This window comes from Geospiza fortis, unplaced genomic scaffold (genome assembly GCF_000277835.1).
Source record: "Geospiza fortis unplaced genomic scaffold, GeoFor_1.0 scaffold279, whole genome shotgun sequence".
NCBI classification, from domain to species: domain Eukaryota; kingdom Metazoa; phylum Chordata; class Aves; order Passeriformes; family Thraupidae; genus Geospiza; species Geospiza fortis.
This window is the reverse complement of record NW_005054352.1, coordinates 2,850,504-2,865,637: the sequence shown is the minus strand read 5'-3', so window position 1 is coordinate 2,865,637 and position 15,134 is coordinate 2,850,504. Positions and strand designations below refer to the sequence as shown.

Sequence of the window (15,134 nt, the reverse complement as noted above, 5' to 3'; positions counted from 1 at the left end):
GGTAATGTCAGCCCTAGTTAACATTAGAGTTGTGAATAGGAACAGGCTGTAGATGGCAGAGCAGACACATACATCTGCAGACTCTGAGAACTGAAGTTTTGGAGGCAAATGAGATCAATGAAGGAGAATTTTTTTTAAGTACAATATAGACTGGGAGATCAAGTTACAATGAATGGCAAGCTAGCTGAAATTAATTACTGAAATTAATTTATTAATTAAAATTTCTTTACAAATAAGTACATTAAAAGGTAGAAAAACATTTTCCTACATTGTGTGAACAAATTGCAGGTCATGTACTTTAAAGCTGGTCAGTAATAGAGGAACAAATCCTAGGCTTTTTATGTATTTGCTTTTATACAGTTATACTCAACCAATACTCCAGACATCACAAAACAACATGATGAAGCAGGTCATAAATCATGAGTATGAAAATCAGCCTGGAGAACCCACTGAGGTTGACTGATGATCTTGAAAAGTTGAAATAATTTCATAATTAGATGTACTTGGACAGAGTTTCTTTAATATAATAAGGACATTACAGTTCCCATCTGTGAAATTAGACTTCAGAGACTCCCTATGGAAGTGTCTCTCCATAGGGAAGCCAGGCATACTGGTAGTTACCAAAACAAAACACAGTATTTTTGCATTTTATCACTGGAAATCACAGTCTACTTTAACACCTTTAGCTACAAGGTTTTAGTCTTCATTCATACGGTTTAAATTTTATTGCTGTTGTTTTCACTCTGACAGTTGGTAAAGTGTCCGTCTTCCTACAACCAAAGGACTTAACTTTATCAAAGATTGTACTTCCTAATATCCTTTGGTCCTGATGGTCCTTTTATTTTGGTGGTGGTTATTTATGAAGGAGTAGCGAGGAGGACTTATTTAGGTTTTCTGACATACCAATGAATATGGGCACTATTTAAGCATTTGTGAAGTTTATGTTGTTCATATTTGCAATTTTTAAAGTGACTTACTTTTCATTAAAAAATGTATTTTCTATTTTGCTTTGGAAAAAGTAAGTCTGAAAGTTTTGTATTTTCCAGTATTTGGGTAATGGTGACTATTTCTACCCTATTAAACGTTTTAATAGTGTTTTCTTAAAATGTTAAATGATCTTCCTTCATCTGCAAAAGTGGATAGAAGATAAGTGAGGGAGCAGCTCAAGAAAAAGTTAATCTGATGCAGTATGTGATGTACAGAAAACAGTATTTCTAACAACTTCCATACAGGTGTTTGGGGAGTATGTATGTTGTCTGAATTCTGGTAGATGTACAGTGAAGTGTAATTAAGCTGAAGAAGGTACCAAATATTTTTTCTCTATACCCAGTTTAATAACATTTGATGGACAATTTAATTTTACAATATTCAGGCTTCTGGGAGAACAGGAGGCCAGTTCAAAGCCCATCAGCTTCTCATAAGGCAGTAAGAAAGGAAGGGGGCAATGATAACATTTTTTTCCTGGATTGTCTGAAGAAATTACATTTTTCAAATTGAATTGCAAGGTGTAGATGACAGAAAATTGATGCCCAGGTGAAATGATAAAATGCCTACATAATGAAGGAAGATAGATGTGAATATGTAGATCCCTGGTTGCATGTGATCTTTTTCAGCACAACACAATTTAAAACTGTACAGAGCTCTTAAGATCATCAATCTATTGTGCATAAATTGTGTGTAGTTATCTAGCATGATCCATGTTGTGATTTTACACTTCTCACAAAGTCAACACCTTAGATTTTTCTTCTGAAGTGATTCTCTCTCTCACTGGAGATACTCAGGATCTGTTTGGACACAGTTCTGTGCCACATGCTCTGGGATGACCCTGCATGAGTAGGGAGGTTGGACCAGACAACGCAATGTGGTTGCTTCCAGGCTTAATCATTCTGTGATTCTCTGAAAATCAATCTGGGGACATCAAAAGCAGTTTTTTACTTGGAAAATAATATTTAGAGCAGTTTTTAGGTAATGTCACTTAGACAAAACGTGGACCATTCAGTGAACAGTTGGGTATTGTTCAGAAAATGTGGTATTAAGATGGGATGGAGGTTCAGTGACCCTAATAGCCCCGTTCTTAGATATGCTTTTGATCTTATGTACCCTAGCTGGTCATTGATGCCAGGTGTCAGTGCTCATAGGAATTTCTCATAGTTTGTCAGCATTTTTGCAGTCTGACAGAAAAAATCCATCTTGAAATGGCCTGTGAATGGCAGGAGGCTGTGTGTATGGGAATTCCCTTAGTGAACAATATTTTGCCCTTTAATTTTATCCTGAATACTAACTACCCAGATGTAATAATGCAGCTCAGAAACTCTTAAATGAAGGGGAAAAAATGACACAAGAGATTCCACATTTTGAAAATATTTTTGAGTAGTATAATTTTTATTCCCACCTAACTTTTTTTAGTAGATAGACTAGCAACTGGTTACAGCAGTAAAAATTTTATGTCTGTAATCCATGTGCTGTTTAAAGTGGCACTTCATTTGTACTCTGAGTTTTGCATTCTTGAAGTTGTTGATATTCTCAAAGCAAAGATTGTGGTTCTTCTGGAAAATTATTTTGAAACATCTGTTAGAAGTTGTAAGGAAAATAATTATTTGTAAGCAAATAATTAAATAAGATTTTCAGAATTTTAAAGAAAACATTTTGTTGGTACTGACAATCTTGAAGAGATGCAACATACATTATGGTAATTGGATAGCAGTATCAGCACAAAGCAAAGGTTGTTCTGGCTGTAAATGTGTTTCACAAATAAACTGGGTGGTTTGATGCAGATCAAGTGAGTCACATCTAGTTTTCAGAATTGCTGCTTTAGTAACAAGTGGGTACACTGCAGATGGATAAAAGAGTGCGATTAAATAGAACCTTGGGTTTGTTGTACAGATTCCCAGCACGGAAAACCTGTGAGGAAAAATGTCCTACCTAGTAAGTTCTTATGTTGCTTTTTTTAAAATTTCAGATATTGAAGCTAAAGATTAAAATTATTCCAGTTTGTTAACAGTTTCAGAATGTATCACATTTTAATGTCTTTCACAATTCATCATTAATATTCATTGAGCTTAACATTAGCCTTTTCTTATTTTCTTCTTCTCATCTAATGCCATTGTTTAATGAAATTTTCTTTTGGTATGTTCTTCTAGATGCAGGACCCAAGTGCTCTAGCAAGTGCTAATATATAGCTTTCAATACATCAAAATACATCAAAAGCCCCATTTGGACTGGCATTAATTAATACTTCATCTATTCTGTAAAGTTCTTGTTTTATTCATCATGAATGTATCTCTTTTTTCTCTTTCTACATGAAGAAATAGAAAGAATGGTAATAAAAATCTAAATTGAACTCAGTGAACTAAATCTAAAGTGAACTCAGATCTTCTAATTCCAGCAAAGAGAGTGAGAATTCAAACAAATCCATGTTAGTTTCTGAGATAAAGGAAAAGATCTTAGAGAATAAAAGATACTAATTATTATACATTTCTCAGACTCCCAAGACCTCAGGCATTTAAAAGAGAACCAACACTAATCCAAGGTGGAACTGAAAATTTGTCAAAATAAAGCAAATGGGAATTTTATAGGGGTTTTTTTCTGTATTTTTTTTACATGTTGTATGCTTTTATTATTTTCAAGTTAATTTTTTGTGTGTACAGAAAAACAGAGTAACAAATAATGCCTTTCAAACTCAAATCTTTCATACTGCACCTCCTCCTAGCACTCAGGTAATTGGAACTAAAATTGCAAGACTGATAAGAAAAACTGCTGGAGTATGCTTTAGAGTAGGTTTAAAAGGCATATTTCTTCCAGACTTATCTGAATGAAGGCACTGCATTTGGAGTGGATTCCTATAAGTGTTTATATTAGTGGTAGTGTATTTGAGACCTGTTGCAGCTAAAAGAAATGCTTCTTGATTTTTTATAAAAGTATTGTACCAGATCAGAGGAGTTGTGATTGCTAGAACTGACTACTTTCATAATGGAAGAAGCTAGTATCTCTCTAAGGTACAATACAAAGTAGTTGCCAGTGTTTCATAGTATAAAACACCATGCAGGAACCTTAAAACCTGCAGTCCTTGGTTCAGTCTGTATCAAGAAGATATATAGGTTCTGTCTCATTCTTTCTAGTCCTGTGAGAATACATCAAGGGACAAAGCCTTAGGTGATAAAATTGTCATTTTAAGCTTAAATGGTAAATGGAGGATCCTGTGTTTGGAGTGCAGTATTTGGAGCTGTAGATATTGTCTGTTTGTGATTGTGCCAAAATGCTGTGCAGCCAACTTTTGTGTTTCCAGGGTAATCAAGAGATTGGTTATAAATATAAGACAAGGATATAGATAATATGTAAATAAGGCTGTAGAGATGTTCTGTGAAAATGATCAAGGAAAGCCATAATTTGAGATGGACATTGCAGCATGAGTGTTGTGCCCTGTGTGAGACAATGGTAGTGGGGATGTCTCTGTTTTGCTTCACTCCCAACACATTACAGCTCATGGCTCTGGGTACTACCAGTGCCAATATCTGGTCCACTGAACTCAGGCATTTCTGTGGAATTAACATTTTCTAGTTTTGTCATAAAGCTTTCAAATGGCAGTTCTTGCTGCCCTCCTTCAATATGTCCTCTGGTCTCTTCTGTACCTGAGGATGAGGTCAGTGTCCCCTGTGAGGTTGATCCTTTTTTTTTGCATGCTCTTCCCTACTAGCAGTCAAAACAAAAGCAAAAGGAAAAAAGGAGAAGAGCTGAGAAAAATGGGGGTTACTGCTGTGAAGTGGGTGCAAACAGGATTTTGTTAAAAATGAAAAGAGGTTGGGTGGAGGTAGATAAAAAGAAATCTGAAATAATTGTTCTGTAGAATATGGCTATTCCACATAGGCAGAAATCTTTCTTTTCACTTCTGTCAGAAGATAGTCAAATAGAGAATCTCGTCTCTTAATCAGAAAGAAAAATACTCATCAAACACATCTCATCACTGGAAAGCTAATGATCCACAGCTGCTAGTCTGAAAGGGCAGGCTTTTTTTCTCAACAGTAGGAAGTGTTAATAATTTTGGATAAGATTTCTTTTCAAAATATACTGTAGTTTGCAAAAGAATAGGATATTCAATATCCTAACTTAAATTAATTTTTGAAGTGCTGTACACTAGGGATAGTGTCATGAGTCTCTCTGAGTGATGATTTAATGCATGTGTCTCTCACTAAGAGTATAAACTGAAAATGACCAGTTCATGCCTGTTACTCTGAAAACTTTGATCTCGTGGGTGAGATGAAAAAATCCCTTCCTTATATTCTTCTGTATAGGAAATGGCAGTTGTATTAAATTGTAACCTTTCAGACTCACACTCTTTTCTTAAAATAGTTAGCTTGTTTTAGTAGTGATGAGCATCCTTTTTTTTACACACACAGCCATTATTTTCCTGGAAGTTATCATGTCAGATACCATCCACTAGATGCTTTACAGACATGGACAGCTCTCAGAAGTGTTCTTTTATACTTATTTGTTAGCTTTTCTGGTTTGGTTTGGGTTTGGGACTTTTTGGCCTACTTGCTTAATGGAATGTTGGTTTACTTCTCCACCTTTCATGAAGGTTTGTGCATGTCACTTCCCTCTTCTCTTTCACCTCTGCTATCAGGCCTTTCATCCATAAGAACTGAGTCCTGGAGTTTTCTTGCTGTTCTGCACCAGATTTTGGATTTGCTCATGTTTACTTAAAAGTTTTGTCTGATACTGGAAATCTGCTTGTTTTCTCTCATACACATTTCATGACTGCATTTCTTGTCTGCGAAGAATAATGAGGCCGTTTAGGTCAGAGGGCCATAACTGTGCTGGTCTCATGCAGCACACATATCATTTGTGTTGCAAAGTTTGTGTAGTGCCTGGCTGAGATAGTTGCCTGAAAGGAGGAACTGGTTAAAATTCAGCCAGACGACATGGAAATTAAGGTGGCAGGTCAGCAAAATCATCTTCAGGAGACGACAGGTGTAATATCAACATTTTGAATGGCATGTCCTTACAATTTGTAAAAAAGGTAATATCTTAATATGTTTTAATGACTGTACTGTAAGGAGATAATGCCCTTGAAGGTCATTTGGCCTTTAGAAACTTCAAGGGAGAAGTGTTTGAATTGGAATTCATCAATATTCTGGAGTACAGAGTACATGATGACCATCTTCCTCAGACTCTAGTCAGGTCCATGTCTCCTGAGACTGTGTGTGGATTGTTGGCTTTTTTCCTCTGGGGCCAGGGAGTGTTTAAATAGTACTTCATTTCTTAACCACTTTTTAACCAAAGTTCAGCTGGGGCCCAGATAAAGACTGTATGTGTTGCCTTTTCTCAACAGGTAATCTCTAATATTTACTTTTTTGATACTTTGTGCTTTTTGCTGGCTTCCAGAGCACCCCTCAGTGCGCATCCATTGACTCAGTATTTCTGGGGTTAAAGCATGCAAGAATATTTTGCTTTTCTTTTGAGACACAAAATTTGTTGTAAGTTGGTTACATCTAATTTGCCACTCTCTTATATACAGCAAGGTCACAGAGCAGTTCTTGAATGAGATGAGGTATTGCTTGCTTCTGTTGTTGTTTTAAGCCTAGCTGCCTAACAGCTCACAGCCATTTGCTCAAATGTCTCCTCTCTTCCCCCACATCCTGGTGGAATGAGGTGGAGAATTGAAGTAAAGTTTCTACATTGAGATAAGAACAGTTTAATAATTGAAAGTAAAGTGAAATGCCATAATAAATGGAAATAAAAATGGTAATTAAAAAAAAACCAAACAAAACAATGCAATGCAGTTTCTCACCACCTACTGACCCTTGCCAGACCCCTCTTCCTGAAACCACATCACCCACCCTTCTGGGTAAGTCCCCCTGGTTTATATCCTGAGCATGATGCTCTATGCTGTGGAAATACCCCTTTGGTCTGTTCCAGTCATCTATGCCAGCTGTGCTCCCTCCCAGTTTATTTTGATAATCTTCCACTGGCAGAGCATGAGGCAATTCAAAAAAAGGCCCTTGACTTTGGATGAACACAACTTAGCAAAAAACCCAAAACATCAGTGTGTTATCAGCACTATTCTCATTCTGAATCTGAAACAGCTGCTAGGCAGAAATTAACTCTACCTTAGCTGAAACCAACACAGCTTCTTAGGCATTACCATGTCTAACAGATTTTCTTTTAAACTAAACAACCTTAAAAATTTTTTTTCTTTCAAATTAAAAACTTCTAGAAATGCCAATATCCTCGTTTTTGTATCACAAACACTGCTTTTCAGTTCTTTTAGTAATTATCACGTTTGTCTTGCAGTTTCATAGGCTTGCATATACATAGTAAAAAGTGGTAGAAAGTATGGGGGTGAGATAAGTTACCTGATGTTGAGAAAGATTACCTAAGATGTAGAACTATTTTTTTGCTTTCTATGTGGGTGCTTGTATTTGATAAGATCATTTTGTTCTAACTCCTAACAAAAATCTAGCAGAAGACTCCAAACAAAAAATCTAGCTGAAGACTATTAAAATCTGCATTTTATTCTTACTGATCTTTACATACATCTTGACGGCTAATTTGGGAAAATGAGCTCTGTTTTGCTTTATCTAGGTATTGTCTTTGCTTTAGGTTTGTGAGTTTTGTAGCACAACACCTCAATCCTTTTAGAAGGTATTAAAAGTAATAATATTCAAAAGCTTTACTGTTTGAATGAAAAGGCTTATCAAGATTTCTGGGTGCTTATCCAGCTGTAGTATGTAGTACAATTTGCTTTCATTTTTTGTTGTTGTTGTTTTGTTGTTTGTTGAAGAAAACAAATCCCAGCTGTGGCTACAGCTGGCTTAAATAAAAAGGGGGTTCATTGATAGGGAAAATTGGAGGTAAAAATGGTTTTAGTTTGGCCCGTAGTCCAATTATTTTTAGTTCTTTCCTGTAAACCATTAATTTTGTAGCAGCATTGGTAGGGAACAATGTCTAGACAGTGGTGTATGGAGCTGGCAGTGGGATGGGTTTCTCCGGCAGTGGGATGACCAAGTTGATCCCATGCTGAAGACCAGCCCCAGTTATTTAGGCACACATCTCTAGGAGATGTAACCCAACCAGGCTTCTGGCAGCCCCTGGTCACACAGCACTTGAGCTGTTTTGAGCTAACACTGCAATAAATCAAAGTTTTCAAAGTGGTGGGCTTAGTTGGCTTCTCAGCATTCTTTTTAAACTCATTTTTGATGAATTCAGAGTCAGTTCTATTTTACTATACTTTCTTTAAAATAATCATATGATTTAGGTTTTACTGTGATTTCTTGCTAGTTTTCCATGCAAAAGACTTCTGATTGCTACTTCTGTTTGTTTGTATGACATAAGTACAAAATTACCATGTTCTTTTTTTCTAAATAGCAGATTAATATTTAATCAACTTTTGTGCCACCTTTACACTGCTAGACGGTTGTTTCAAGCTATAACCAGATCCAATAACATGTTGAGGTCTTCTTTAAATTTATCATATCCCTGTGACAAGAAAAATGGAGAGGGACTTTTTACAAGGGTATGTAGTGATACAACAAGAGATAATGGCTTTAAACTGAAAGAGAAGAGGTTTAAATTAGATATTAGGAAGAAATTCCTTATTGTTGAGGATGGTGGCACTGGAACAAGTTGCCCAGAGAAGTTGTGTATGCCCCATCTCTGGAAGTGTTCAAGGCTAGGTTGGATGAGGCTCTGAGCAGTCTGGTCTAGTGAAAGATATCCCTGCTGTGTTGAGGGTGTGGATCTAGGTGGCCTTTAAGGTCCTTTCCAACCCAAGCCTTTCTGTGATTCATGAAAGCAACTAACCTTTCTTAAAATGCAATCTTATTTTTATGCTCTTTTGCATTATTCACAAAAGCATTATTTTATGAGAGAACAATTAATATTTCTCTTAATGACAGTACATCAATTTCTTTTCCAAGAATTAAGGTAGGAAGGATTGGGAAGGGTAGTAGTTGTATTGTGGAGGTAAGTGTGAGTCAGCAAAGTGGTTGAACAACACAAGGAGAGGTGGATTTCTTTAGAATTGTTTCAATTTATTGGTCTTAACTCTGCACAGAGTTTAATGCTGATTTCAATCACTTTTTTTCCTGCTCTGTCTTCTAGCTTTTTCTTTTTGTGGTCTGGAACTTTGAGCTCTACATGATACCACTGGCTTTGTTGCTGCTGCTGGCATGGAACTACTTCTTGATCGTATCAGGAAAAGATAACAGACAACATGATACAGTAAGTCTTCTCTACTTCAAGGGCATACATGTTCTTTTCTTTTTAACTAGGTAAAATTTTTAAAATGGGTTAAATATGATATCTTTTTCAAAATGTCTCCCTTCACAATGTTCGATGGACAATTTTCCCACCTGCAATTTAATTTTATTCTGGCTGTCCAATATAAGTGAGTCCAATTTTGTTGAAATGTCATGTAAAAATACAATAGAACATGCATTATCTAGAGAATCTGTTTTATGTGGGAGCAGAGAGGCTTATTGTTGAGGAAAAGGCAAATTCTTTGAAATGATTTTATATGGCTAAGTCCTTATGTTGCATTTTTTATTAACATGTTGAATTTAAAGATTAAAATTATTCCAGTTTGTTAACAGTTTCAGAATGTTTCATATTTTACTGTATTTCACAATTCATCATTAATATTCATTGAGCTTAATATTAGCCTTTTCTTATTTTCTTCTCCTCATTTAATGCCATCATTTAATTAATATGTAGTTGCAATGTAATGTAGCAAACATTTACTAATAAATGGCATTTATTAACAATATTAAAATCGTTTAAATTTTCAGAAGTACATATCAAAAGTTTAAGTTGTATTCTATGCTGTACAAATTTTCCAGCATCCAGGCAGTTAAAGGATTTTGTATGCCGTACTGCTGAGCCTTATGAATTTGATATTTGTACTAGTTCTTGTATCCCAAAAGCAGCATGTTGGCTACTACTTTATGATCTGAATAGATAACTGAATGGGCATGAGAAAAATCTAAATCAGATTAGATAATTGGTCTCTGAGGACAGTGGTTAATGGAGGTCAGTAACAAGTGGACTACCACAGTACAAGGTCCTGTTTAACATCTCTTCCAGTGATGTACAGGAGATGATAGTGCACTCCCATCAAGTTTTTGGGTTACATCAGATGTGTGGGACCATTTGACACTGTGGATCTGCCACTCAAAGGGATCTAAGTGGGTTGATTAAATGAACTGATAGGAGCCCCATGAAATTCAGAAGGAAGAATCCTGCTTTTGGGGAGAAATAACCTGTTGCAGTGATAAAGAGTGGAAATTGGTTGTCTGAAAGCAGCTGTCTGAACTGGGCCTAGGGGTCTTAGAAGGCAGTAAAGTGATCAGAAGCATGGGTAGTGTATTGAGGGAAGTGGTTATCTCCACTCTTCAGCACTTGCCAGAATGCATCTAGGATAGTGTCCCGTTTGGGGAATGACAGTTCAAGAAAGTCGTTGATTGACTGCAGCAAGTTCAGTGAACGGCTACCAACATGATCAGGGGCTTAAGCCCTCATCAACCAGCCCTTGAAGAGAAGCTGAGGGAAGTGGACTTGAAAGATCCTGGCAAATAAAAGGCTTTTAGTGACTGGAACGCCCTATAAGGAGGTTAACAAGTAGATGGAGCTAGACTGCACAAGTGATCTGTGGTGGAAGAGGCAACAAACCTCACTTGAAACAAAAGAGGTTCAGACTACAAAACCTTTTTTGCCATAAGAATTTTTAAGCAGTACAAGAGAATGCTTAGGAAACTGCAATTACTATAGAAAGTTTCCAGGAACTGACTGTGTAAAGCTCTGAGGAACCTGATCTGACCTCATGGCTGACCCCACTTTGAGCAAGATTTTGGAAATCCATTCCAGCCTGAATGATCCCCTAATGTATTGCAACTGCAGTTATTAGAACCCAAACAGCCCTGATCCCAACACTGTTGCTACCTGTCTACATCACTAAGACTGTTATGCTTCCAAGGATCATATAAAAATAAGGGTGGGAATGATAAAGGTATTCCGTAATCCCAAATGTGATTACATTTATGGAAAAGGCCTAAGATCAAGATTTAAAAGTGCAATATTTAAAACACAGCCCATTGTCTCCTGATGGCTGAAATGCTTAAAGCTTGTCAAACCTGAAGATTTCATGAGTACCTGAAATCCCTGGTGAAAGGAGAAATTTTTTTTGTGAGCATACAAATTCTTTTAATTTCTCTCTGAAATACCACCTGCCTGGGAAGATTTTCTGATCATGTAACTTTTCTAACAAACTAATGAAGCTAGTGATGGACTCTCAGTTAAGAATACCAAATGCTGCTCCTAAAATTTTCCTCTTGGTGAGAGTGCTTCATACCAAGCTAATACAGCCCATATCAAGCAACCATGTTGATCCCAAATATTTGGTATCTGTGCCATTAATGGCCTTGTTTTTTTAATGATTTAAGTTTGGTTATGATCACGTTGAGCATCTACCTTGAGTGAAGTAATTTGCAGATTTATTGCAAGCCTTTCTAATTAACTCATGAGTCTTCAGTATCATTAGGAGTAATTTAAATACCTACATTTCCCTGTGCAGTGTGTAAATTTTATCTAAATTAATGAAGCAATGTTTCCTGGTGGCTAGAGAATGTTTCAGCATTCACATGATCTGGCTTCTTTCTCCAAGTTGTCAGAGATTCCTTGTGTGTCTCTGTGAAATCATTGACTATTTATCTTAGATATATCATCTAACTTCAGAAGTTGCTTTGAAATCCTAAGGCTAATGATAAGACACAAAGACAAATGTATTTGTTATCTGATTAACATTAGACAAGCATAGTTAAAAATTGTATATGGTCTATACTTGTTTAATGTCTATGGAACATGCTTAAATTTGGGACCATGCAAAGCAGCTCAGAAGAGTTGATTTCCATTGTAATATCTCTTTGACAAATCAATTGTCAATTGTCTCATCAGTCCAGGTGCTAGGGACCACACTTCTGCTGGTCAATAATTAGTGACACTGAGTTTATGTCTGGATATGGCAGACAGACCAGCCTTAACTCATCCTTGTTTGACCATCTCTCTAGATAAGATACCATTTGCTTTTTCCTTTTGGGCATCAGGTTTTTTTGGAAGTAGTTTGAAACTTCCTCATGGAGAAATTCACCTGCCAAGCAAGGATCTGGGTACTTCTATTATAACATGAACCTGTGCTTCTTGTTTGAATGCAGGTACGGTTATTTTGCCATTTATTACGACTCCTAACAAGTTATATATGTGAGTCCTTTCTTGAATTCAAGGTGCAATATGGTTGGGACAAGGGGAAGGCCCAAGTGTATTTCCTAGTAGGAGATAAGTCAATTGGAATGCCCAACAGAGGTGAAGCAGTGTACTATATCTCCATGGATATAGTACTCCTTATAGGACACCTTGTAGAATTGATAATCATTGTGGTTTTAGTCTAACGCTGATGCAAATTTCCAAAAGAAGCATTGGATTCCCTACCTTTTGTACATTTTGATCAAGATTAGTTGTATTTCTGAAAGATATGCTCTCATGAAATAGGGACTCTCACATTAAACATTGGTGTGACTGTAGATAGATGTGAACTTAATAGATAGTTCTGAACTGAACTAAAACAAATGAATTTCTGTCATTGAATCATGTGGCAGGTGTAAAAATCTGCCGGTATTAAGCAAGAAAAAAATTACTAAGATGGCATTCTTAAGGCCTTCTTCTGAATTTTGCAGTAACATTTTTGCCTGAAATACACCCTGCTGCTTTCTCCAAAGACACTTACACTTCCTTATAATTGTACTCCTGAGTATCTGATCTCACAAAATAATTTATTTTTAGCACCGCTGTTGTTCTATTAAACCATGATCACCTAAACACACAAGATTAGAACTGAGTGAATCTTACAAGGCTCGGATTTTTTTTTCTTCTCCTGCCTTTTTTCCATCATCTTTTTTACATCGTCTGTGGGGTAGGTATCAAATGCTGTGTTTCTGTCACCACTCCCTGCTGCTCCTTGTCACCTGTGCTGGATTTGTGTAGTGGGGAGAGGTGCTGCCCCTGTACATAATAGAGCATGGCATGGTGACTGACTGCAAACTAACAGAAAGTATGGTGGGTTTAAAAGCTTATTTTCAGTATTTTTAAGAAGTTGTTTAATACCTTGATGATTTCAAATATACCAAAATGCCCCTCACCTTTGCAACCTGGAGCAAACAGCAGCGCTTCTGTCTGGTGTCCGTGATCTTCTATTTCTAAGCAAAAGTCAGAGTCATTTATAACTGCATGGAGTTAGTGGGGAAAAAATTTTGTGAGTTTTAGTTTGTTGGGTCTTTTGGGGTTTTTTTTGTTACTTGTGCATTTCTACTTCAGGCTATGTTCTGTGTGTTCTGACTGCCTGCTGGAGCTGCCTAACTTAAGGAATGGTCAGATAATCTCTCAAACTGATTTAAAATGTTTCCATGATCCAGCTGTTCTTGTCCCTTCCCTGGAATGAAACAGTGGATTATATGGTTGTAGTGTGTCATATGGAGATTAAACACAGTTTGCATAGCTATGAATCTTAGTTTTACCCTGTGTACATAAGCCTGGGTACCACAATCAGGACAAACTGTGACAATCTTTTTCTATAATGCTTAACTGCTGTAACAGGCACAGTGGATCTCCTCTGGTGACACTGTAAGTTCTTGCTCTGCCATGACCAAATAGGTTGCAGACAGGGAGCACAGGTAATTTTCTCCTCCATCCTGCCTGTGGAGGACTGTACACATCTGGGAGGACAACAACCAGTTGCACAGCTCTTATTGACAGCAGGGACTTGGTTTTTACAACTGGGGGATACTTTTTGAGGACTGAAGACTACTAGGAAGATATTCACTTCACCACATGGGGCAAAATCTTTCCCAGAAGCTGTCCAACCTGACAAGGAAAGCATTGAACTAAAAATAAATGGGGGAGGGAGGTGATGGTGACCCATAAAAGTGATTCATCAAGTGAGGAATCACAGAATAGTTTGATTTGGAGCAACACCTTCCACCAGACCAGGTTGCTCAAAGCCCTGTCAAACCTGGCCTTGGAACTCTGCCAGGGATAGGGCACCCATAGCTTCTTTGGGCAACCTGTTCCAGTTCCTCCCTACCCTCACAATGAAGAATTTCTTCCCAATATCTAATCTAAGCCTGCCTTCTGTCAGTTTGAAGCTACTGCCCCTTGTCCTGTTGTGAAATTGGTGGTCTGAGTTGGCAAGAAAAGGGCGCAGGGTGAATGGGCCAAGGAAGCTCTCAAAACCAATCCAACAAGACAGATGTGCCCCCCAGGCCAGTTATAGGCACACAAACAAGGAAATGGCTCTGGAAAAGTCTCTCACACCCTCTCTCAGAACCCAGCTTGTCAGAGGGAAGTTTAGCATGCACATTAGGTACAAAAGTATGCACAATATAGGAACCAGCAGGAGTTCAGAGGTCCACGTGCAGCTACATTCATACAATCAGAGAGACGTGCTGAAATTGCTGTCATGTCCATTATGCAGTGTACGTATTCTGGCTTTTTATCAGCACAGGCTGGGAAGGTGAAGAGTGGGAGTTACTTTTCATTCCAGCAAAGGGAAGATGATGAGGGGATCAAAGCATGTAGCATATAAGGAGAAGCTGAGCAAGCTGGAACTGTTCTGCATGGAGGAAGGTTCTTGATGATGTGTATAAATGGCTGAAGGGAGTGGGAGAGAGACACAGCCTCTTCTCAGTGGTGCTCCATCACTGGGCAGTATCAATGCCCACAAACCAAAAAACATGAACATTCATCTGACTACTAGAAAGCACTTTCATTGTGACTGTGGTGACAACCAGGGCCAGATTGCCATGACAGGTTGTGAAGTGTTCATCTGTGGAGATATTCAAGACCTTTCAGGACATGGTCTTGGGCAACATCCTCGGAGGTGACCTTGTTTGAGTAGGGAAGTTAGGCTTGATGATGTCTGCTTGATTAGGGAGGGTAGGATGGCCCTGCCAACATCTGCCACTCTGATATTGTCTCAACTGAAGATACTAATCTTTCTCTCCTTTTGGTCTATTATTTGTTAGGGATTTTTTCAAAGTAATTTGACATTTAATAGAAGAATAATGCACATTCCTGAAGGTACCTGTGAATGT

General features: G+C 37.5%; 1 protein-coding gene across 1 annotated transcript in view; it reads left to right on the top strand.

The window, feature by feature from the left end:
• MCTP1 (multiple C2 and transmembrane domain containing 1) overlaps positions 1 to 15,134 on the top strand; it is a 153,380-nt gene that overhangs the window by 93,390 nt on the left and 44,856 nt on the right. Inside the window, exon 15 of the mRNA XM_005423417.2 lies at positions 9,100 to 9,219. Coding sequence (XP_005423474.1) covers positions 9,100 to 9,219 — 120 coding nt within the window. The remainder of the gene's footprint in view (positions 1 to 9,099; positions 9,220 to 15,134) is intronic.